Raw genomic sequence first — 19862 nt, forward strand, 5'->3', positions numbered from 1 at the left:
TTTAACAGGTCCAAAGCAGGAAAGAAAGATGCTTGCTCAAGATCATCAAGTATGTTATGGTCCAAGAAGGTAAATGCTTCCTCCGAGTGGTGCTACCCAAATAGGGTGTTTGGGTCCTTCTGTGCATATGGAAGATTTTGTGCGGCACCGAGGTGGCATGAACGGTTAGCATAGTTATTAGTCCTATCTACAAATACAGACCCTGCAGCCTTTCCTTTTGAGGAATCCCAATCAAATTCAGGGGGGTACCTGGAAGTGTCTGGGGAAGTGTTTTATTAAAGGTAATTTGTATTTCTATCTCTGTGAACTATCTACTTATACCTTTGCCCAGTTTTCTAATGGGTGGTTGCTCTTTTCATCTCAATTTCTAAAAGCTCTTCAAAATTTAGGGTGATTATTCCTTTGTTTGTGATACAAACTGTAAATAATTTCCCCAGTGTCAAATTTGCTTATGATGTTCTTTGTAGTACAAATGTTTTTATTTTATAACATCAAGCTTATCAATCTTGTGTTCTATGACTTGTAGTTAGTAATCATTAGAAGGACCTTCCCCACTCCATATAATATGCCACTGGTTAAAGTGGCATATTATAGCCTAAGAGAGGGATGGCCCAAACAAACCAAAACAAAAGGGAGTTGTTTTTTTTTTAAAGTGAAAAGAGATGAGGGTGGAAGAAAAAACACTCTTTATGTTACTTGCACAGACATTTATAAATAGATAAGCCAGCTGACTGGGGGAATGCTGAAGCAGCATACAACCTTCTCTCTGCCTGCACAAGATCAAGAGCCAGTGGGGTCAATAATATGGAAAGGACCCTATCTCCTCTTCTAACTGAATTCTTTGAAGGGTGCGCTGATTTATTCATTTATAATAGAATTCCTGGTCTAATTAAAAATGGAACTTTCCCTACCTGATCTAGCCTCACCATATTTCTGATTCCCAAGTAATTGGATCTGAAAAGACTGATGCTGAGTGATAGCATGGGATATTGCTACTTACTCTGAGAATAAATAATAAGGAAGGACAAAACTGCTAGGCCGGTTTCAGGGAAGTTCAAATCAGTTCTTTCTCACTTAGACTGGATTTTAACAATAGATAAAGATAATATGATATTTTCCTTAATGAAATTGTTTAACTCTGGCTAATTTACTACGGTAGCTTACCTTTGTGAGGCTTTAGCCTCACATTATTTTGGCACACAATTTTCAAGGTCTCTGTGCAACCTTCCCTTCCTATGACATCTTCAGCCTTAAATTCCAGGAACTGTTTTTCCTCTTGGCCTATTTAATCTTACAATGTTCACATTTATTTAGTACTCTGAAGACTGAAAGCCTTTTCCATCTATTCTCCTGTCTGGACTACCCTGTGAGAGGGTGAAAAGTAAGCACCACGTGGCAGACAGAACTAAGGCCCAGAAAGTCTACTAACAATATTTTCTCAGCATCACAAAGCCAGTTATTGCTGAGCCAGTGCTAAAACCCAGGGGTCCCCACTGACACTTATGGGAATTTCCAAAAACACGTGGCTAGACGCGCCATGGCTTCTGATTTCTAGGTTCCAAGAGATTGAGAGAAAGGAGCCAATTGTGTGATTCACGGCATAATTCTTGATATTTCTCCTGGTACAACTCCTGGTTGTTGGGTCCAGGCTAGGGCATCCTATCTAGCAGAAAGGAACCCTGCTTTCACCCTGAGTGTGTGCACTAGGTTGCACAATATAGGTAATATTTCTAGGTTTTGAGGTGCTTGAGTAGGGGCAGATGGGATGGGAGAAGGTTAGAAATGGTCTCTTTCTTTATCTTTCAAGTTTAGGAGCTAAGTGCCCTCAGTAACTAGACTGTGTCTGTTCCCTTCCTGCCCCCCACCTCAAAGGTGTGCCATACTACTATCTCCTTTTGCATAATGTGGATTACTTCTAGAAAGGTTTTTCCTGAATACTGAGCCCTTTCTTTTCTCCGTTTCCCCATTTCAACCGAGAGCCCTAGTTACACTTGTAGTTTTACCCCTGATTTTTATGTTAGTCTTTCTTAACCATTCAGTGGAGAGAGTTCTGGCAAGCGGCCCTTTGCAAATGTCACTGGGTGCTTTTATACCAAATATGAACCTCTACGTTCCCTAGGGAAATTCAAATACCTGTTGACTATGTTTTTCCTCCATTTTTCAACTGATTGCAATTTCCCCACTTTTCCAGAGCTGTGTGGGGATTAACTGTCCTTGAGTAACTTTCAAGTCTGTAAAGGATTTCTGCCTCCTTGGGGCACATGTTCTCTAAGAGAGATGAAAAATGAAATACTAATAAAAGACTAAATGTGTAGCAGCCTCAAATTATCTGTGCTCTGTGTCACCTCTCCAGACAGTCGGTATCTCCTTAATACACTCTGACAAAGACGCAGCATCAACAGCCAAGTTTGAAAGGCCCAGCTGGAAGCATGAACTTCACTTTTGAAGACTCCTGGGGGAAACAGCTCAACCACCGATTTAGGTCGCTGGATGAGGGCCTGGTGCACTGCTGCGCAGGCAGGGATATTTGGCTGCTCTCATGTTTGGTATCAATACTTGACAGATTCTCCCTCCCAATGAACATTCTCAAAACTCAAAGGTTAATCTCTTGGCTTCTTTTCAGCATTATTGACATTCCATGCTGGATGGTTCTTTGTTGGGTCTGGGGAAGGGGGCAAGACCGATGCATTGCAAGACGTTTAGCAGTGTCCTGACCTCTACATACCTGAGAGTACTCCCCCACTCCCACCCCACCAAGTTGTGACAACCCAAAATATCCCCAGGTTATTGCCATATATCTCCTAGGGGGCAAAATCACCTCAGCTAGAAACCTAATGGACCAGATGATCCAGCAGAACACATAGAGATATTAGCTGATTATGGGAAACCTCTTCAAAAAAGTCACCCTCAAACATGCTCATATCTCCACAAATGTCATGGGCCATGGAAGCCACTCTTTGCCAGAACAAGTGACACTGTGTTCTGTCCCCCTTACCACCCCTACCTTGCTGTGAAGCTGAGGGGACAAGCCTCTGCCTGTGACACACACACTTTTGCAAATGAAATGGGATCTGATTTGTTACTTATTTTTATATTTGTTGCCTAGTTTTCTTAAAGCTCTGGCAGCCGGAAGATTGTTAATTTACACAGCATTAAGTATCATTTGCTTCCCCCACCTGGTATGTATCAACTAAGGATTTATCTTTTACTTTGAAATTCCACTTTGCAAGCTCCTGTTTAAATGTTTCTAGCTGCAACATGTGTGAACTAGAGGCGGTAGCACTGGGGGTGCTGTGGTAATAGGGGGGAAGAGAACGTCCATCAAAAGGTGATAAACTCCAGGGGGCATCTCTTCGCTCCAAAATGTCTCATTAGGGTCCCCAGGCTTGGCCTCCATTTCCCCTGTATCATGCAGTCCAATTTAATTGAGTGACGGCCTTGCCACAGCACACTGCTCTTTTGACAGGAGGGTAAACTCATTCTGTCCATCACAACATTCCCTTTCTTTTTTTTTATTTTTAATTTTTTTTTATTAGAGAAGTTATGGGTTTGTAAGAGAATTTATGGGTTTGTAAGACAATCATGAATAAAATACAGAATTCCTATATACTACCCCACCACCAACACCTTGCATTGGTGTGGGACATATATTATAAGTGAAGACAGCATTTATTTATAATTGTACTACCTTTTTTTAACAGTAGCTACTCTTGTTACAATTGATGAAAGATATTAAAATTGTACTATTATCTATCATACATAATTTACATTAAGTGTATGTTCCTATGTACCACCCTATTAACGCCTTGTATTAGTAACATAAGTGTGTGTTCTAATTTATGAAAGAATGTTCTCATATTTTTACTATCTAGTCCATCATTGGCAACAGAGTTCGCTATGTTGTACATTTCTAGTTTTATCTTTTAATTTTTTTTTTTTTTTTTGCACTGGCACATACCAAGAATTGAACCTGGGTCTCCAGCATGGCAGGTGAGAACTCTGCCACCGAGCCACCATGGCCCACCCTTATCTTTTAATTTTTATTCTAGGAAAATATACACCCTAAAATTTCCTGGGTTTAACCACATTACCATCAAGCAAAATGGAAATTCTGAACAAGTTAAGCATCAACTCCCCACTCTCAAATACCCATCTATCTCCTTGTAACCTATATTCTAGACTCTAATTCTATGAGTTAGCTTATCAGTTAGAGCATACATTATTTGCCCTTTTCTATTGGCTTATTTCACTAAATATAATGTCCTCAAGGCTCACCCATGTTGTTGCATGCATCAAAATTTCATTCCTTTTTATGGCTGAATAATATTTCAATGTATGTCTATACCACATTTTGTTTATTCATTCATTACCTGATGGACACTTGGGTTGGTTCCATGTTTTGCAACTGTGAATAATGTGGCAATGAACACTGGTGTGCAAATATCTGTTCAAGCCCCTGTTTTTGGTTTGTCTGGTTATAAACCTGGTAGTGGGATTGTGGGGTCATGTGCTAATTCTTTATTCAAGTTTCCTGATGAACTACCAAACTGTCTTCCACAGTGGCTGCACCATTTTACATTTCCACCAGCAACGAATAAGTGTATCTATTTCTCCGCATCCTCTCCAAGACTTGTAGTTTTTTTTTTTTAAATAGTGGCCATTCTAGTGGTGTGAAATATCTCACTGTGGTTTTGCATTGTTCTAATAGCAAGTGATATTGAACATCTTTTTATGTGCTTTTTAGTTATTTGTATTTCCTCTTTGGAGAAATGTCTATTCTAGTTTTTGGTCTTTTTAAAATCGGGTTGTTTGTCTTCTTATTGTTGAGTTTTAGGTTTTCTTTATATATTCTGGATATTAAACCCTCATTGGATATGTGGTTTTCAAATATTTTCACCCACTGAGTTGGTTGCCTTTTCACTTTCCCGTCAAAGTCTGATGTACACAAGTTTTTAATTTTGAGGAGGTCCCATTTATCTACTTTTTCTTTCATTGCTTGTAATTTGGGCGTAAAGCCTAGGAAACCATTGTCTATCACAAATTTTGAAGTTGCTTCCCTGTGTTTTCTTCCAGGAGCTTTATAGTCTTGGTTCCTATAGGTAGGTCTTCGATCCATTTTGATGTGTGTTTTGTATACAGTGTGAGATAGGAGGCCTCTTTCCTTCTTCTACATTCTTCTACATATCCAGTTCTCCCGACACCTTTTGTTGAAGAGATTATTCTTTCCCATTTGAGTTGACTTGGCAGTCTTGCCAAAAATCAATTGGCCACAGATGTGAGGGTCTATCTCTAAACTCACAGTTTGATTCCATCGCTCAATAGATCTATCCTTATGCCAGTACCATGCACTGCTGACCACTAAAACTTTGTAATACGCATTCCAGTCAGGAAGTGTGAGTCCTCCAACTTTGTTCTTCTTTTTTTCAAAATAATTTTGGTTATTCGAGGCTGCTTACCCTTCCAAATAAATCTGATAATTGGCTTTTCCATTTCTCCAAAGTAGGTCATTAGAATTTTGATTGGGATTATGTTGAATCTGTAAATCAATTAGAGGAGAACTGACATCTTTAATGATATTTAGTCTTCCAATCCATGAACACACAGTATTCTTTCATTTATTTAGATTATCTTTGGTTTCTTTTAGCAATAATTTGCAGTTTTCTTTGTATAAGTTCTTTATATTCTTAGTTAAATTTACTCCCAGTGATTTGATTCTTTTAGTTGCTACTGTAAATGAATTTTTTTGATTTCTTTTTCAGATTGTTTGTTACTAGTGTCTAAAAACACTACTGATTTTTGTGTGCTGATCTTGTATCCTGCCACTTTGCTGAAGTCATTTATTAATTCGGCTAGCTTTGGTTGGTGCAGATTTTTCAAGACTTTGTATATATAGGATCATGTCATCTGCAAATAATGAAAGTTTTACTTCTTTCTTTTCAATTTGGATGCCTTTTATTTCTTTTTCTTGCCTAACTGCTCTGGCTAGAACTTCTAGCGCAATGTTGAATAACAGTGGTCACAGTGGGCATCCTTGTCCTCTTCCAGATCTTAAGAAAAAAGAAAAGCTTTCAGTTTTTTGCTATTGTGTAAGATGTTAGCTGTGGCATTTTCATATATGCCTGTCATCATGTTTAGGAAGTTTCCTTTTACTCCTATTTTTAAAAACGTTTTTATCAAGAAAGGATGCTGGATTTTGTCAAATGCCTTTTCTGCATCAATTGAGATTATCATGTGCTTTTCCCTCCTTCATTTTGTTAATGTGGTATTACAAGAATTACACACTTTATCATGGTGTATAATTCTTTTAATGTGCTGTTGGATTTGATTTCCAAGTATTTTTTCCGATCTATATTCATAAAAGAAATTGGTCTGAAATTTCCTTTTCTTGTAGCATTTTCATCTGGCCTTGATATTAAGGTAATGTTGGCCTCATAGAATGAATTAGATAGTGTTCCTTCTTCAATTTTTTTGGAAGAGTTTGAGCAGGACTGGTATTAATTCATCCTGGAATGACTGGTAGAAATCACCTGGGAATAGTTTTCTGTTATTTTTCTAGTTCCTCCAGGTGTACAATTAGGTCTTTGATTTTTTCTTTCTTCTTTTTAAATGTAACTGTTTAGGGTTATAAATTCACTTCTCAGCATTGTCTTTACTGCATCCCTTAAGTTTTGATATGTCATGTTTTTGTTTTCTTTCATCTCGAGATATTTACTGATTTTCTTTGAAGTTTCTTTTTTGACTCAATGATTATCTAAAAGTGTGTTATTTAAATTCCATGTATTTGTGAATTTTGCAGTTCTCCATCTGTTATTGATTTCTAGCTTTTCCATCATGGTCAGAGAAAATGTTTTGTGTAATCTTTTAATATTTCTTAAGACCTGTTTTGTGACCCAACATGTGGTCTATTATGGAGAATGATCCATGAGCACTAGAGTAGAATGCATATCCTGCTGTTTGGGGTTAAAATGTTCTGTATGAATCTGTTAGATCTAGTTCACTTATATTATTCAAGTTCTTTGTTTCCTTATTGATCCTCTGTGTAGATGTCCTATTTATTGATAGAGAGTGTGTACTAAAGCCTCCAACTATTGCCGTAGACAAATCTATTTCTCTCTTCAGTTTTGCCAGTGTTTGCCTCATTTATTTCGGGATGCCATTGTTAGGTGCATAACTATTTATGATTGTCATTCCTTCTTAGTGGATTTCCCCACATTTATATACATATATAGTGTCTTTCCTTGTCTTGTACAACAGCTTAGCATTTAAAGTCTATTTTTTTTTTTCTGAAATTAGCTATACCTACCCCACTTCTTTTTTGGTTACAGTTTGCATGGAAAAGCTTTTTCCAACCTCTCACTTTCAAACTATTTGCATCTGTGGGTCTAAGGAGAGTCTCTTGTAAATAACATATAGTTGGAGCATGCTTTTTTAAATCCATTCTGCCAATCTGTATCTTTTGATAGGGGAGTTTAATCCACTAACATTCAGCATTATTACTGTATAATAAAGGATGAACACTAACTTCAGGCATATTATCCTTTGGTTTTCATATGTCACATCCTTTTTTTTTTTGCCTGATTATTTTTTTGTACTCTTTTAGTTACCCTTATTGATAATCTTCATTTCTTCACACAGTACTCCAAGACACTATGTCCTGTCTTTTCCTTTCAGCTTCCAGAACTCTCTTTAGTATTTTTTTTTGTAGGGCATGTCTCTTGTTGATAAACTCGATTTCTGTTTATCTGTGAATATTTTAAATACCCCCTCATTGTTGAAGGACAGTTTTGCCAGATAAAGAATTCTTGGCTGGCAGTTTTGTTCTTTTAGTGTCATACCACTGTCTTCTTGACTGCATGGTTTCTGATGAGCAATCAGCACTTTATCTTATAGCCAATTCCTTGCATGTGATGAATCGCTTTTCTCTTGCTGCTTTCAGGATTCCCTCTTCATCTTTCACATTTGACATTCTGCTTAGAATATGGCTCTCAGTAGGTCTATTAGAATTTTTTTCTGTTTGGAGTATGTTGCACTTCTTGGACATTTACACTTATGTCTTTTATAAGACTTGGGACATTTTTGGCCATCATTTCTTCAAATATTCTTTTTGTCCCTTTTCCCTTTTTTCTCCTTCTGGGACACCCACGACATGCATGTTTGTTTGCTTCATGCTGTCACTCAAATCCCTGAGGTACTGCTCAATTTTTTCTATTCTTTTCTCTATCTGCTCTTCTCTCTGTAAGGTTTTGATTGTCTTGTCTTCTAGCTTGCTGATTCTTTCTTCTGCCTGCTCAAACCTGCTGTTGTATTCCTCCAGTGTACTGTGACACAGTGTACTGTGTCACTCTACTGTGATTTTCATCTCTATAATTTCTAGTTTTCTATTTATACTTTCAAATTCTTCTGTATGCTCACATAAAGTCTTCCTAATATCATTTATCTCATTAGTCATATTTTCCTTCATTTTCTTGAATTGATTTAGGAGATTTGTTTGAACTTCTTTGCAAGTTTGTTCTAAATTCTGTGTGTCCTCTGAAGTTTTAACTTGTTCCCTTGAAAGGCCATATCCTCTTTCTTAATATGGCTTGTAATTTTTTGCTGATATCTAGGCATCTAATTATCTTGATGAGTTTACTCTGAAGGTCATTTTCTCTTGCCTAGGGTTTTTAATTGTTGATTTGCTTTGTGTTAAGGTTCTTCTTTAATGCTTAGTTCACCTTATTCTAGACCTTTAGAATAACCCATGTTTAACCAAACAGATTTTTTTCAGCTCTTCTTCATCTGCTTCTGGCTTTAGATATGCAATACAATTTTTGAGATTGCCCTTTTTGTGCAGTTCTTTCACCTCCTGGAGAAAGCTTCTTTTCCTATGTTCCTTCTCCACGAATCTTGATCTGTTTTGTTTGCTTGTTTATTTTTTGCAGAAGTTTATCCCCAGTTGCTATGATTTGTTAAAATTTTCTCTCTCACTCAGTGCCCCATTTTCCTTGCACTTTTCAGTTCTGGGACCCTCCTGCTTACACCAGTTCAAATTACACACTCCCCCCCACCCCCCACTTCGTTTTCTCTCCCTAAGGCTTCTCTGCTACCGGGTTTTCCCTGTTAGAGTATGTCACCTGGGGAGCCAGATGGAGTCACCCAGAAAGGTGGGTTACTCCAGAAAAGTCTGTTTTGTGTTTGGGTGTCCAGCCAACAGAACTGGATTGGGTGGTTACACAACTTTCCAGCCACAGATTCTTCCCCCAACCCCCTCAAGGGCCCTTATGCATGAAGCACTTCCAAGTGGTTTGTGTTCTGCTCTGGATCTTTATGGAGGTGGGATCTGGTGCCTGGATATGTGTGGGATTCTCACGTGTTCCTGCCAATGACTCTAAAGGTTGTGACTGTGGTGGGAAGGAGGGGTCCCAGCCTCTCTGTCTCTGAGGGACTCCCAAGCTATTTGGGACCAAGTAAGGGGGAGGGAGTGGTACTGGCATTCCGGATTGTAATTTCCTACCTGGTATTTTTCTTTTTCTTCACTTCAGCATTTGTGGAATCCTTCTCTAGTTTCTACCATCCTCGAGAGTTTTAAGCACATGAGATTTGTTCTTTTATTCACTAAATCTCTGTTTTTTTTTCAGGGGATATCTTATGTCACCTTGTTGATGATGTCACTGATATTTACTTTTTTAAGTGCTTCACATTATGCAGTTTAAGTAATTAAATGCAGGTCCCATCACAGCTTCCCCTTTCAAACCTGTCTGAGGGCACACTGTGTTCTTTCTGATGGCTAGTTTATGAGCACATGATTTGGTAGTGGGATGTTTTTGCTTGTTGTGTTTCATTATTGTGCATGACACATTTTCCCACCAACACTGTGCTGAACCTCGGCATAGCATAGCACAAATCCAATCAGAATAGCTGAAAAAGCTGTGGGTTTTTCTGATGATAGATAAGTGGTAACAGAGAAATTTGAGACCCTCATTCTGGCTGGAGTGTCAGAGCCACTTGCTTGTCATGATCAGTACTTCCCATTTGTCATCCAGAAAAGTTTAACGCTGGGAGAAGAATCCCCTGTGTTTCATCACACACATCCAATGCCTTCAAGCCAGGATGGACTTGTCAAAAATAAAGCAAGTCTGTAAAATGACCTAATAAGAGAGAAGTTCCAGGAAGGACTGAAGATACTTCTTAGCTATGGTGTCCATTTTAAACAATAGGTTTTTCTGGGGGAACTTAGAGTGATTATAATAAGTTTGGATTTAGTTGAACCAGTGCTGATTTTGAATAGTATCAAGATTTGTCATCTTTAAGTAATATGCCAGATGAATGCTTTAAAATAGATTCAACTTCATGTGAATTTTCTAAAATACAGCAAAATCTGATTGCTCTATTAATAGCCAAAGTCCTTGGTCTTGAGAAGGCAGGGTGGCAGTGCTTTTTAAATTTATCATCCCTGCATAATTAGTTGTGCATCTCTAAATATTCAAGCTAAGGAATTAACCAGGAACTGGAACTGTTATCCCTTAATGTCCCTTTTAATACTGTTTCGCAGTCGTCATTTCCTTGTGTTTTTCTAATTACTGCAAAACAAATTGTTTTTAACTCAACTGCCCAGGCTCTTGGTAATTTATTGAGTGTAATAACCCTCAGATGAAGAAAATGTACTGCTTTTTCAGGAAATTGTGGCTGGATTAGATGAGCATCATCAGGTGGCTGCTGGACACCCCTGCCCCCCATCCCAAAGCTTTGTGTATGAAGACTGTGACACTTTGAGAGTAAGGGGCTGAAGGTGGAAGGGGCACTCTTGACAGTGAGCCCCATATTTTGGTGATCTGCGTTCTAGTGCATCCATAGGGTTCCTTTGGAGAAACAGTTTTTTTGAAAACTAGAAACAAATAGGAATTCTGGTTCTCACTCTGAGGTCCCAACAGTGTGGCTAGCTTTCCAGAACAAGAGTTTAGGATACTTCCATGTCTCTTCTCTCAGATGATCTGTTCCAAGCCTCTGTGTCTGATTTTAAGCATATGGGAAGAGGGCATTAGTCTTCCTCCTCCCCCCAGAACTGAGCACTGGTCTGGACCTAAAGTAAGAGTAGAATAAACCAAGAAGGACTAGTTTAGAGGTAAACTCTCCACCTTGCTTTTAAAATTTTCCCAAACCAGTTCTACCTGAAGATTCTCAAAGAACAAATATCAGAAGAGCAAAGGTTCTCAATCTTCATCTCTCTCTTGCAGACCTCAAGGGAATGTTGTACTCTCATCAATAAGAGTAGCTCTCTATGAAAATAGTTTCAAACTTGGGGGCAGAGGGTATGGGAATCAAGCCAGGGGTCATTGGTCTATTTAAAGAAAGACCACACAGGGGATTCTGCTATGCCACTAACAGCCCCCATGATGAAACATTACTGAAGTGTGAGCTAAAATTCCAGATCTCTGAGAAAAATGGGAAAAACGGATTCCCCACTTTCTCTAGCACAGCCCTACAAGAAGGAGAAATGTCCTCATCAGATTTGGGCTTTGCTTCCTCTGGACAGGGAAAGGCCTGACTATATGACGGATGTGAGCATGATGAGTTAACCAAGGCCATAACTAGGGCTGTAAATTCATTGTACTTTTATTCAACACACATTTATCAAACACCAACTATGTGCTGAGCCCAGTGCTAAGGGTGGAGAAGAAAGGAGAAGCAATCTTGGCCCTAAGGAGGGAACTGAACACACAAAGAAAAAGTTATATCAAGTGGCAAGTAATATACTCCCCTGCCTAAGGGAAACTTCAGGAAACCAAGGAGAGAAGGGCATGTTTGAGAAACGGCAAGTAGCTTGGAGATGATCCCACAAGGCATAAAAATCTACTGAAAAATTCCATTCTGCAAGGCTGGGGGCCTCAACTGCAAAACCTTTCTACCTAAAGAGAATTAAAGGGGTGAGGAGGTGGGGGCAAGCTCATGTTCACAGGCATGTGCGATGAGAGCAAAGCAAATGTCTTAATTTGAAGGGATAAATCTCTGCGGGACACCCAAGTAATGTACTTTTTTAAAAGTTTTTTTTTTTTTTTTTTTGTCTGAATTGTTTCTATTTATTTTCACACCATCTTTGTCAATGCTCAAAAGGATAACGTGAGTGCATCAATCCCAAATGCCCCTTCCTGGGATTTTTGGAAGCTAGCATTGCTTAACACCACGCCAACTAACTATACAACATTTCCCATTCCTGGCATCCCAGTACCAGCCAGGGCTTCTCTGGCCAGCTCAGTCAGTGTGTGTAGGAGACAGGTCTCTGGCAACTAAGCCTACACTGAAGGCAACAGTCATGTGCCTTGGTAGAAGGGAGCTTTGTCCTGTTGGTTATACAGCTTCCAGGGCTGCGCCACTTAGATCTCAACGCCTTCTCCCAGGCAGCATCATTTGTCCAGAAGCTAAAGCTACAGAAGAAAGAAGTATGCTCTTTTCAAAGAGGGATTGGCTCTGATGGGAGGGAATAGGATGCGTAAAGTGAGTACTGAGAAAATAAATTCAGTCTGAGACTCACTTCATTTTGCAGCAGGATGGACAAAACAAAGTTAAGGTAGCAAGTTCACTGTTCACCTGGATCCACAGCTCTAACTTAAAAGTTTTTTCTTTGTCCAATTAATTTAAACAAGCTTATGTTGGAAACGATTCATGATAAATTTTAAATTTTAGGGTAAGTTCTCTTATACCCAGCAACTCTTTCTCTTACACGAATCGCGTCTCCTTTTTCAAGTTGCCTTTGCACCATTCCCCTCCTCCTCTACCTCTGCCTCTTTGGCTCCTTATATTGGAACCTCACTGCCAGAGGGAGGAAGGGGAGCAAATTTGAAGGTAATATCCTTCTTTTCTAGAGTAATAAACAACACAGAGAATCACAGAACTCTCCCACATCTTCTACACTTGGCTGCCGAGATGCCACACTGCCCTGGTTCTCCTCCACCCTCCCTTGTCTCCTTGGCTGGTTCTTCCTCTTCTCCCCTGGCTCTGACTATGGGAGGCCCTTATCCTCTCATCCACACTCTCTTCTTCCCAACCTCATTGAGACTCACGGCTTTAAATGCCACCTACATGTCAAGGACACTCAAATTTATATCTCCTGGCCTGACGTGATCTGCTGAACCCCTAACTCACACAGCCAACTGCCTACTCAACACCTTGTGTGCCTCTCCAAACCACAAACAGCCTTCTCCTTTCTGGTTGCTAGCAACTCTAACTCTACCCAGATCCACACCTGGGAGTGCCTGTCCCTGCCTTTTCTTCCATTCCATCTCCAATCTGTCAGTGAATCCTGTTGTATTTTCAACTGAATCCTGAATCAGACCATTCTCCTTCCCTGTGTTGTCCGGTGAGGGCGCCACTAGTTATGTGTGGCTATTCATATTAGGGTTAAAATTAATGAAAATTAAATGGAATTTTAAAAGGGGAAATACAACAAAGGAATGGTCCAAATGAGAAATCTTATGAAAGCAACAGTAAAAATAAAATTAATTAAAATTTTTTTTCTTAATCATATTAGCCATATTACAAGCACTTAATAGCCAGCTGTGCTAGTGGCTAGGTAGTGGACAACACAGGTGCAGAACATTTCCATCATGGCAGATAGTTCTGTTCGATGGAGCTGCTCACTGCTTTCACTGTTGTCATTCCAGTCCAAGTCGTCAGCACCTCCTGGATCACTGCTACAGCCTCTTAGCTGACCTTACTTCTTCAGTCTTTACGTGGAAGCCAGAGAGATCCTTTGCAAACACATCACACCATGCCTTTCTTGGGCTCAATGCGGTCCAAGGGCTCTCCGTTTCTCTCAGAGTAAAAGCAGCTTCCTCATGACCGTGCACAAGGCCCTACAAGTTCTGCTCCTCTGGCCTCACCTCCTCAGTCTTCCACTCAATACCTTTGCTGCAGCCACACTGGCCTCCATATTGCTCTGTGATTAAGCCCGGCAGGCTCCTGCCTCAAGACCATTGCATTGGCTGTTTCTTCTGCCTGGGATGCTGTTCCCCAGATTTCCTTCCCGGTTCACTCCCTCTCCTTCAAATCTCTGCTCATGTGCCACCTTCTTAATGAGGTTTATTCTGACTACTACATTTAAATTTTACCATCTCTCCCAGCACTCTGATTTTCCCTTACCCTGCTCTGCTTTGTTTGTCCATAGTACTTAAGTCCTTTGAGCAAACTCTATGAATTTACTTATTTTTTATTATCTATTGTTGCCCACCTGGCAGGGCTCTTTGTTCATTATTTCCCTGATATATCCCAAGCAGTTGAAATAACTGGCTCAGAGGAGGCTTTCCAAACAAATATTTGTTCAATACATGAATGAATAGAGTTTGAGAACCTTGGACATTGTTCTTGGCTGAGCAGCCAACGGCCAGTAAGGTGAGGTTTTTCCCAGGTGACCCACAAGGAGCTCAAGATTAGGGTTTGCACTAGAAGCCCAGCCTGGTCCTAGGCAGCTTCACTGAACAGTTCCATGATGAGTGTCCCCTTCACTTCACTTGTCACAAATGAGGGATACACAGGAATCACAGGAAGCCAACGGGAAAACTCAGCCTAACTAAAATGTCAGGGGCAGTCAATACTTTTCTCCTTGGAAAAGTTTTGTGTGATTCAACCTTTGGGCCTGCTTCCCTGATAACTTATAAAACATAAGTAGTGGCTTCAGGTTAATGGGTTCTTCTTACCATTTAGTCTTAACCCCCCAGGTGTCACAAATGCCAGAAACTTTGAAAACTGGAAACACACAAGGTTATTAGAGTACATTTTCTTTTAAAGCAAAATATCCATCTTGTTTTAAATGGATAATCATGATTTCATCATATAATTTCAAAATCCGTATTTGAGAAATGGTTAATATGAAAAGATTCTCCATTGCATCATTAAAACATGCCTGGCAGTCCAGAACGATAGAATAAGAGCAGATCTAGGTTACATTTTGTGTTTGGGGTACCTCTGTCCTCTTGGATCTATAAGAAAATGTCATCTGAATACATACATTTTTTAAATGCCTTGGGATGATGTTTTTTCTGTTGCTAATTCTGATTCAAAGGGAAAATAAAGATTCAAGCTCATAACTAGACCTGCTCATAATGGCCTGGCTAACAGGTCCAGATCTGCACAGCATCATGTTAGCAATAAGCTGGAAAGGTCAGTCCATGGCTCGCTGGATAACTTAACTTGCTAAACTATGTAATTAAGAACAAAGTTATCTTTAGAGCCATTGCTTCATGACCAAGATAACTCAACTAGAGACTTCTTCAGAAATGCCAGTTTTGGAAATAAAAATCTTACAACTGTACTGTGATGTCATGAAGATTACACTGGAAAAGAGATTGATGTGCACAGACAATCTGCATGTACCAGAAAATCTGATCTGCAGAGAGCCAACATGTAAAATCAAGGAGGGGGATGCAGGACAGAGCACAATGAGGGGCAAAACCAGCAGCTTCCAGAAAGAGAGGCTCCCTGAAGGCCCAGTGCTCTCCCAACAAAGTTCTTCATTCCCTTTACTAACTTGCCCCCTCCAGCTCTAAAACCATTATTTCTTAGCCTGGGTCCCTGTAACTAGCTCTGCCACCGCTGGTAGAGTATGTACACATTCTGGACACTTTGTCCTATATGAGCAATATGAGACTGTTAAGATTATCCATGCAAATCACAATGCGGCAGAGGAGCCTGTGAAGATGGGAGACATTCCATATTTGGCCGTAGCTGACAGCACCGAGTCCCACTCTCGCTATCCAGGGACCTCCCAGAACAATGGCTCTGGTTAGCAACTTGCAGATTATCCACCTCACGGGGATCTGGAACTGGTACAGGCTGGTATTCAGTGAACAGGGCTGTGGAAGTGGGTCTGTAGGAGTGCAGCTGTCAACAGCGCTCTGCCACTTTCCCAGGCATGTGAAAGTCCCCATAGTGAACCATTCTGCATTTTGCCTGCTTTTTTATCGGGTCTTATTTTTCACAAGTGCCTATTACAAACTGCTGTTCCAAGCCTCATGGATTGTTTATTCCACCGATCCCATCAGTGGCTTTCAAGTATCAGAGGGTATTTTAAAAAAAACAGCCTTGGGAAAAAATGAACAAATATCTGTCTAATTTATAACTTTTGTCCAGCCTCCAAAAGGGACAGTAGCCTTTAGGAAAGTATGCAATTTTGACCCCATATAGTCTCTAATCTACTGATGTCTCACGGTCAGGGGACTCAGCCTCCCGTCGTGCTCACATGCAGACATAGCCTGGCCCCCGAGGATGTCACCTGTGTGGCAACAATGGCATGCTTGGGAATTGCTGAGGCAGGTGACGGCCTATGAACAGTTTTTCCCTGTATGCACAGCAGTTTATGACAGGATTTAGGACTACAACTCCTGTGTGTAAAATCGGGGTGCTTGGTATCTCTTTTATGTTCCAGATTGCCCTCTTAGAGCTTACTGTTGCTCAGCCATTCCAGACAGTTCAGGTACCTATGCCTGGGGTAGGTTTCTCATGTTTGTTTGGAACGGGGTCATTTGGTTGGGAAGTAACAGAATGTTTTAGAGTGTGAGCTCCCTTAGCTGGGATTATAAATTCAAGTCATTCATTCACTTTATTTCTTCATTCATTTATTCTCTCATTCAGCCATTTGATGGATGTTTACTGAGTACCTATTCTGTGCCAAGCAGAATGCTAGGCTCTGGGAAAAATACGGAGTTCAGGTAGTCCACTGAAGATCGAATCTACTGGCTGTGGGTCAGGGGATCCTGAGTCTGGTGTACCAAAAAAGACTCCAGTTACACTTTCTGGGCATAATGGGCTATATTCTTTCATCCCGTCCATCAACAAGCACTAACTGAACCAGGCACAGTGCTGGGTCCCGGAAATAAAAAATTCTTGTTTTATACTTTCCCCAACTTGCGATCGATTGAAACAGGGTTCTAAGTTCCAAGCATCTCTTAGAAGTGAGGGCAGGCTTTCTATCGGGAAAAGCTGGTGCAGGGTGGTGAGAACGGGGCTCCAGAGCGCTGGTATGTTGGAATGTGGGTATTTCATGTGAAGAGTGCCCTGCTGTGCATGTAGAGAGAGAGGAGTGGGTCTCATCCTGGCCAGCAAGGAGTGACCCTTTTCTCCTCCTTCTTCTTCTCTTTGTCCTTCTCCTTCTTTCAGAACTTTCTTGGAATTCCTCTCAACTCCTTTGCTGCTTTCGCCACCGATTGTTGCTGAACAGTTTTCCCACACTGATTCTGGGTGTCCGTTTGGGTTTTCTCAGTTTTTCACTCACAGAGTCCTTCAGAGCAGTGGTAGCAGTGGTTCTTAAAGTGCGGTCCTCGGAACAGCAGTATAAACATCACCGGGAACTTACTAGAACTGTTTGGGCCTCACCCAAGATATTCTGAATCAGATACCGGGTTAAGGGACCACAGGATATGTTTTAATCATCTTCTAGGTGAAACTTTCTTTTAAAATTTATTAGGGAAGTTGGGGGTTACGGAACAATCATGCATAAAATACAGGATTCCCATATACCACATTATTATTAACCCTTGTGTTTGTGGAACATCTGTTGCAACTGCTGATAGCACATTTTTATAATTGTTCTTTTAGTTAAAGCCTGTGGTTCAATTTATGGTTCACTGTGTTGTGTGGTTCCATGGACTTTTTTAAAAATTTTGTTCTGTTACCATATATACAATCAAAATTTCCCCTTTCAATCATATTCAAATTTATTATTCAGTGCTGTTAATTGTATTCACATGTACCATCACCAACATCCATTACCAAAATATTTCCACCATACCAAATAGAAACCCTGTTCATTTTAAGCCTTGACTTTCCATTCCCTACCCCTTCCTCATCCCTTGGTAACCCATATTCTAGATTCTGACTCTGTGATCCTCCTCACTCTAATCGTTTCAAATCAGTGAGATCATACACTATTTGTCTTTTTGTGTCTGGCTTGTTTCACTCAACATGATGATTTCAAAGTTCATCCAGCTCCAGGTGATTCTGATGCCAGCTCGAGTTTGGGAGCCACTGCTTTGGAGGGGCCTAGCATTTTGGCATCTAATGTAAGGCATGAGAGAATACAATGATAACCTCCTTTGTTGAGGTGGCAACTGTGAGTGCTGGTCATGCAATCCACAGGGCTCAGTCCTGGTCTTGGCTCCAGGACACCAACCTCTGACTGGGGGTTGGTGACCTACTCTGTAAAATGAGGCTGTGAGCCCAATACATCTCTGCTCCTCTTTGTTCATAGTCTAATTTCTACATAGAGACACTGAAGGCTGAAATAAGGTTTAGCCGCACTGGGTATGGGATGGGGGCCTTGGATGTAGGGTAGTCTGGGTATCTCCTTATCATGGTTGGGGAGATGCTCTAATATAAACAGGAATGGTGGCTCCTGATGCCAGGATGGGGACAGGCAAAGGCAGCTGAAGTGGGCAAGGACAAGGGACATCTGGCAGCTCTTCCTCTTACCCTGCTCCCTGCCAGACATCACCAAAGACCCTGCCCTGGGCCAGCCCTGCGATGAGGCGAGAGACAGTGAACAAGGTAAACATGGTCCAAGTGACTAGCTAGAAGGGGTAACAGTGGGAGGCAGAAGAGGGAACCCAAATATAAACACTGCAAGGGGTTGGGGAGAGCCCTTGGGCCATGAGTTCTCCTCTAGGTCCCAACCACACACGTGCCATTTCAGGGTGGATGAAGAACCCATAGTAAACACGATGAGGATTCAGGCAGCTTGGCTGTCTCTGACCCTGGGAAGCCAACTGACCACACTGGGCCCCAATTTACTTATGCCCCAGAGGCATATAACTATACCTGCTTTCCCTGACTCATAGGGATATGATAAAGGTTATGTATGATAAATGGTGAAATAAAGAAAAAAAGTGAAAAAAATAAAATCATTCTAAAGGGTGCTCTATATCCTGGGAGAGTGAGCACTTGTTTCACGATGCCTAATCAGGGCACAGTATCTAAACCTCAAGAATCTGAGGCAGTTCAACAGAAGCACTCTGAGGTATTTTTTTTTTTTTCCTTTGGATGTGCAGAGTCCGGGAATTGAACCCGAGTCTCCCGCCTGGCAAGCGAGAATTCTACCACTGAGCCACCCTTGCAGCGCCCAACAGAAGCACTTTGAATCCCTCAGAATAAAGATATTCCCCAAACCCACGTTGTTACTTAATACATTTCTGAAAAAGGGTGAGCTTGAGCTTTTTTTTATCCAGTAAAGAAACAGCAAATTCAATTTAAAATGAAATCTCTCACAGACGCATGGAAGGAGTTCACCTGTCACAAGCAGGACCGATGGGTGGATGTCGTCCTCTCTCGGCAGCTCCCTTACCTGGGTCTCAGCGGCAGCGTCTGCACGTGCCCAGGCCAGAAGAGGTTCTCTCGTCCTCATAGTTTCAGCATATTCCAACAGTGGACAAGTCTGAGGCTCTGCTTCGGTCTGCTTCTGAGAATTGACTTTTCCTAAATGAGGAAAAGAATATGAAGTCAGACCAGTTCTCATCAACGCCTTACAAGCGTAGGGAGAGAGGTAGGAGACATGGTCAGAAATAATAAAACTGCTCCCACTACAGAAGAAGCTGGGCTTCTGTCACTCTGTCTTTGGCAAGTGTGCTAACTAAAATGTTTACATAATCACCTCTGTCTATAAAGGATGCCAATCTTGGTCACTCTAAGGCAAACTACCCTTGGACCATTTTTCCGCAAAATGCTGATAAGACTTTTCATGTTAAAAAGGGTTCAGCGCACTGAATGAAGCTGAATGTGAGAATGATAGAAGGAGGAGGCCTGAGGGCACAAACAAAAACAGAAGGAAAGACATATGATAAAGACTGAGATGGTATAATCTAGGAAGGCCTAGAGTGTGTAATGATAGTGACGAAATATAC

At 40.8% G+C, this 19862-nt stretch overlaps 1 protein-coding gene across 15 annotated transcripts in view; it reads right to left on the reverse strand.

Moving 5' to 3' along the window:
- Window positions 1-19862, reverse strand: part of NCKAP5 (NCK associated protein 5) — a 1072936-nt gene that overhangs the window by 69797 nt on the left and 983277 nt on the right. For 14 of the 15 annotated variants that reach the window (XM_077153594.1, XM_077153595.1, XM_077153601.1 and 11 more), the window contains one exon: window positions 9045-19437. In XM_077153594.1, coding sequence (XP_077009709.1) covers window positions 18884-19437 — 554 coding nt within the window. In that variant the 3' untranslated portion in view covers window positions 9045-18883. Of the gene's footprint in view, window positions 1-9044; window positions 19438-19862 lie in introns of those variants that run through there. The other variant, XM_077153602.1, reaches the window with a different exon arrangement.

This window comes from Tamandua tetradactyla, chromosome 3, assembly GCF_023851605.1.
Source record: "Tamandua tetradactyla isolate mTamTet1 chromosome 3, mTamTet1.pri, whole genome shotgun sequence".
Taxonomy (NCBI): Eukaryota; Metazoa; Chordata; class Mammalia; order Pilosa; family Myrmecophagidae; genus Tamandua; species Tamandua tetradactyla.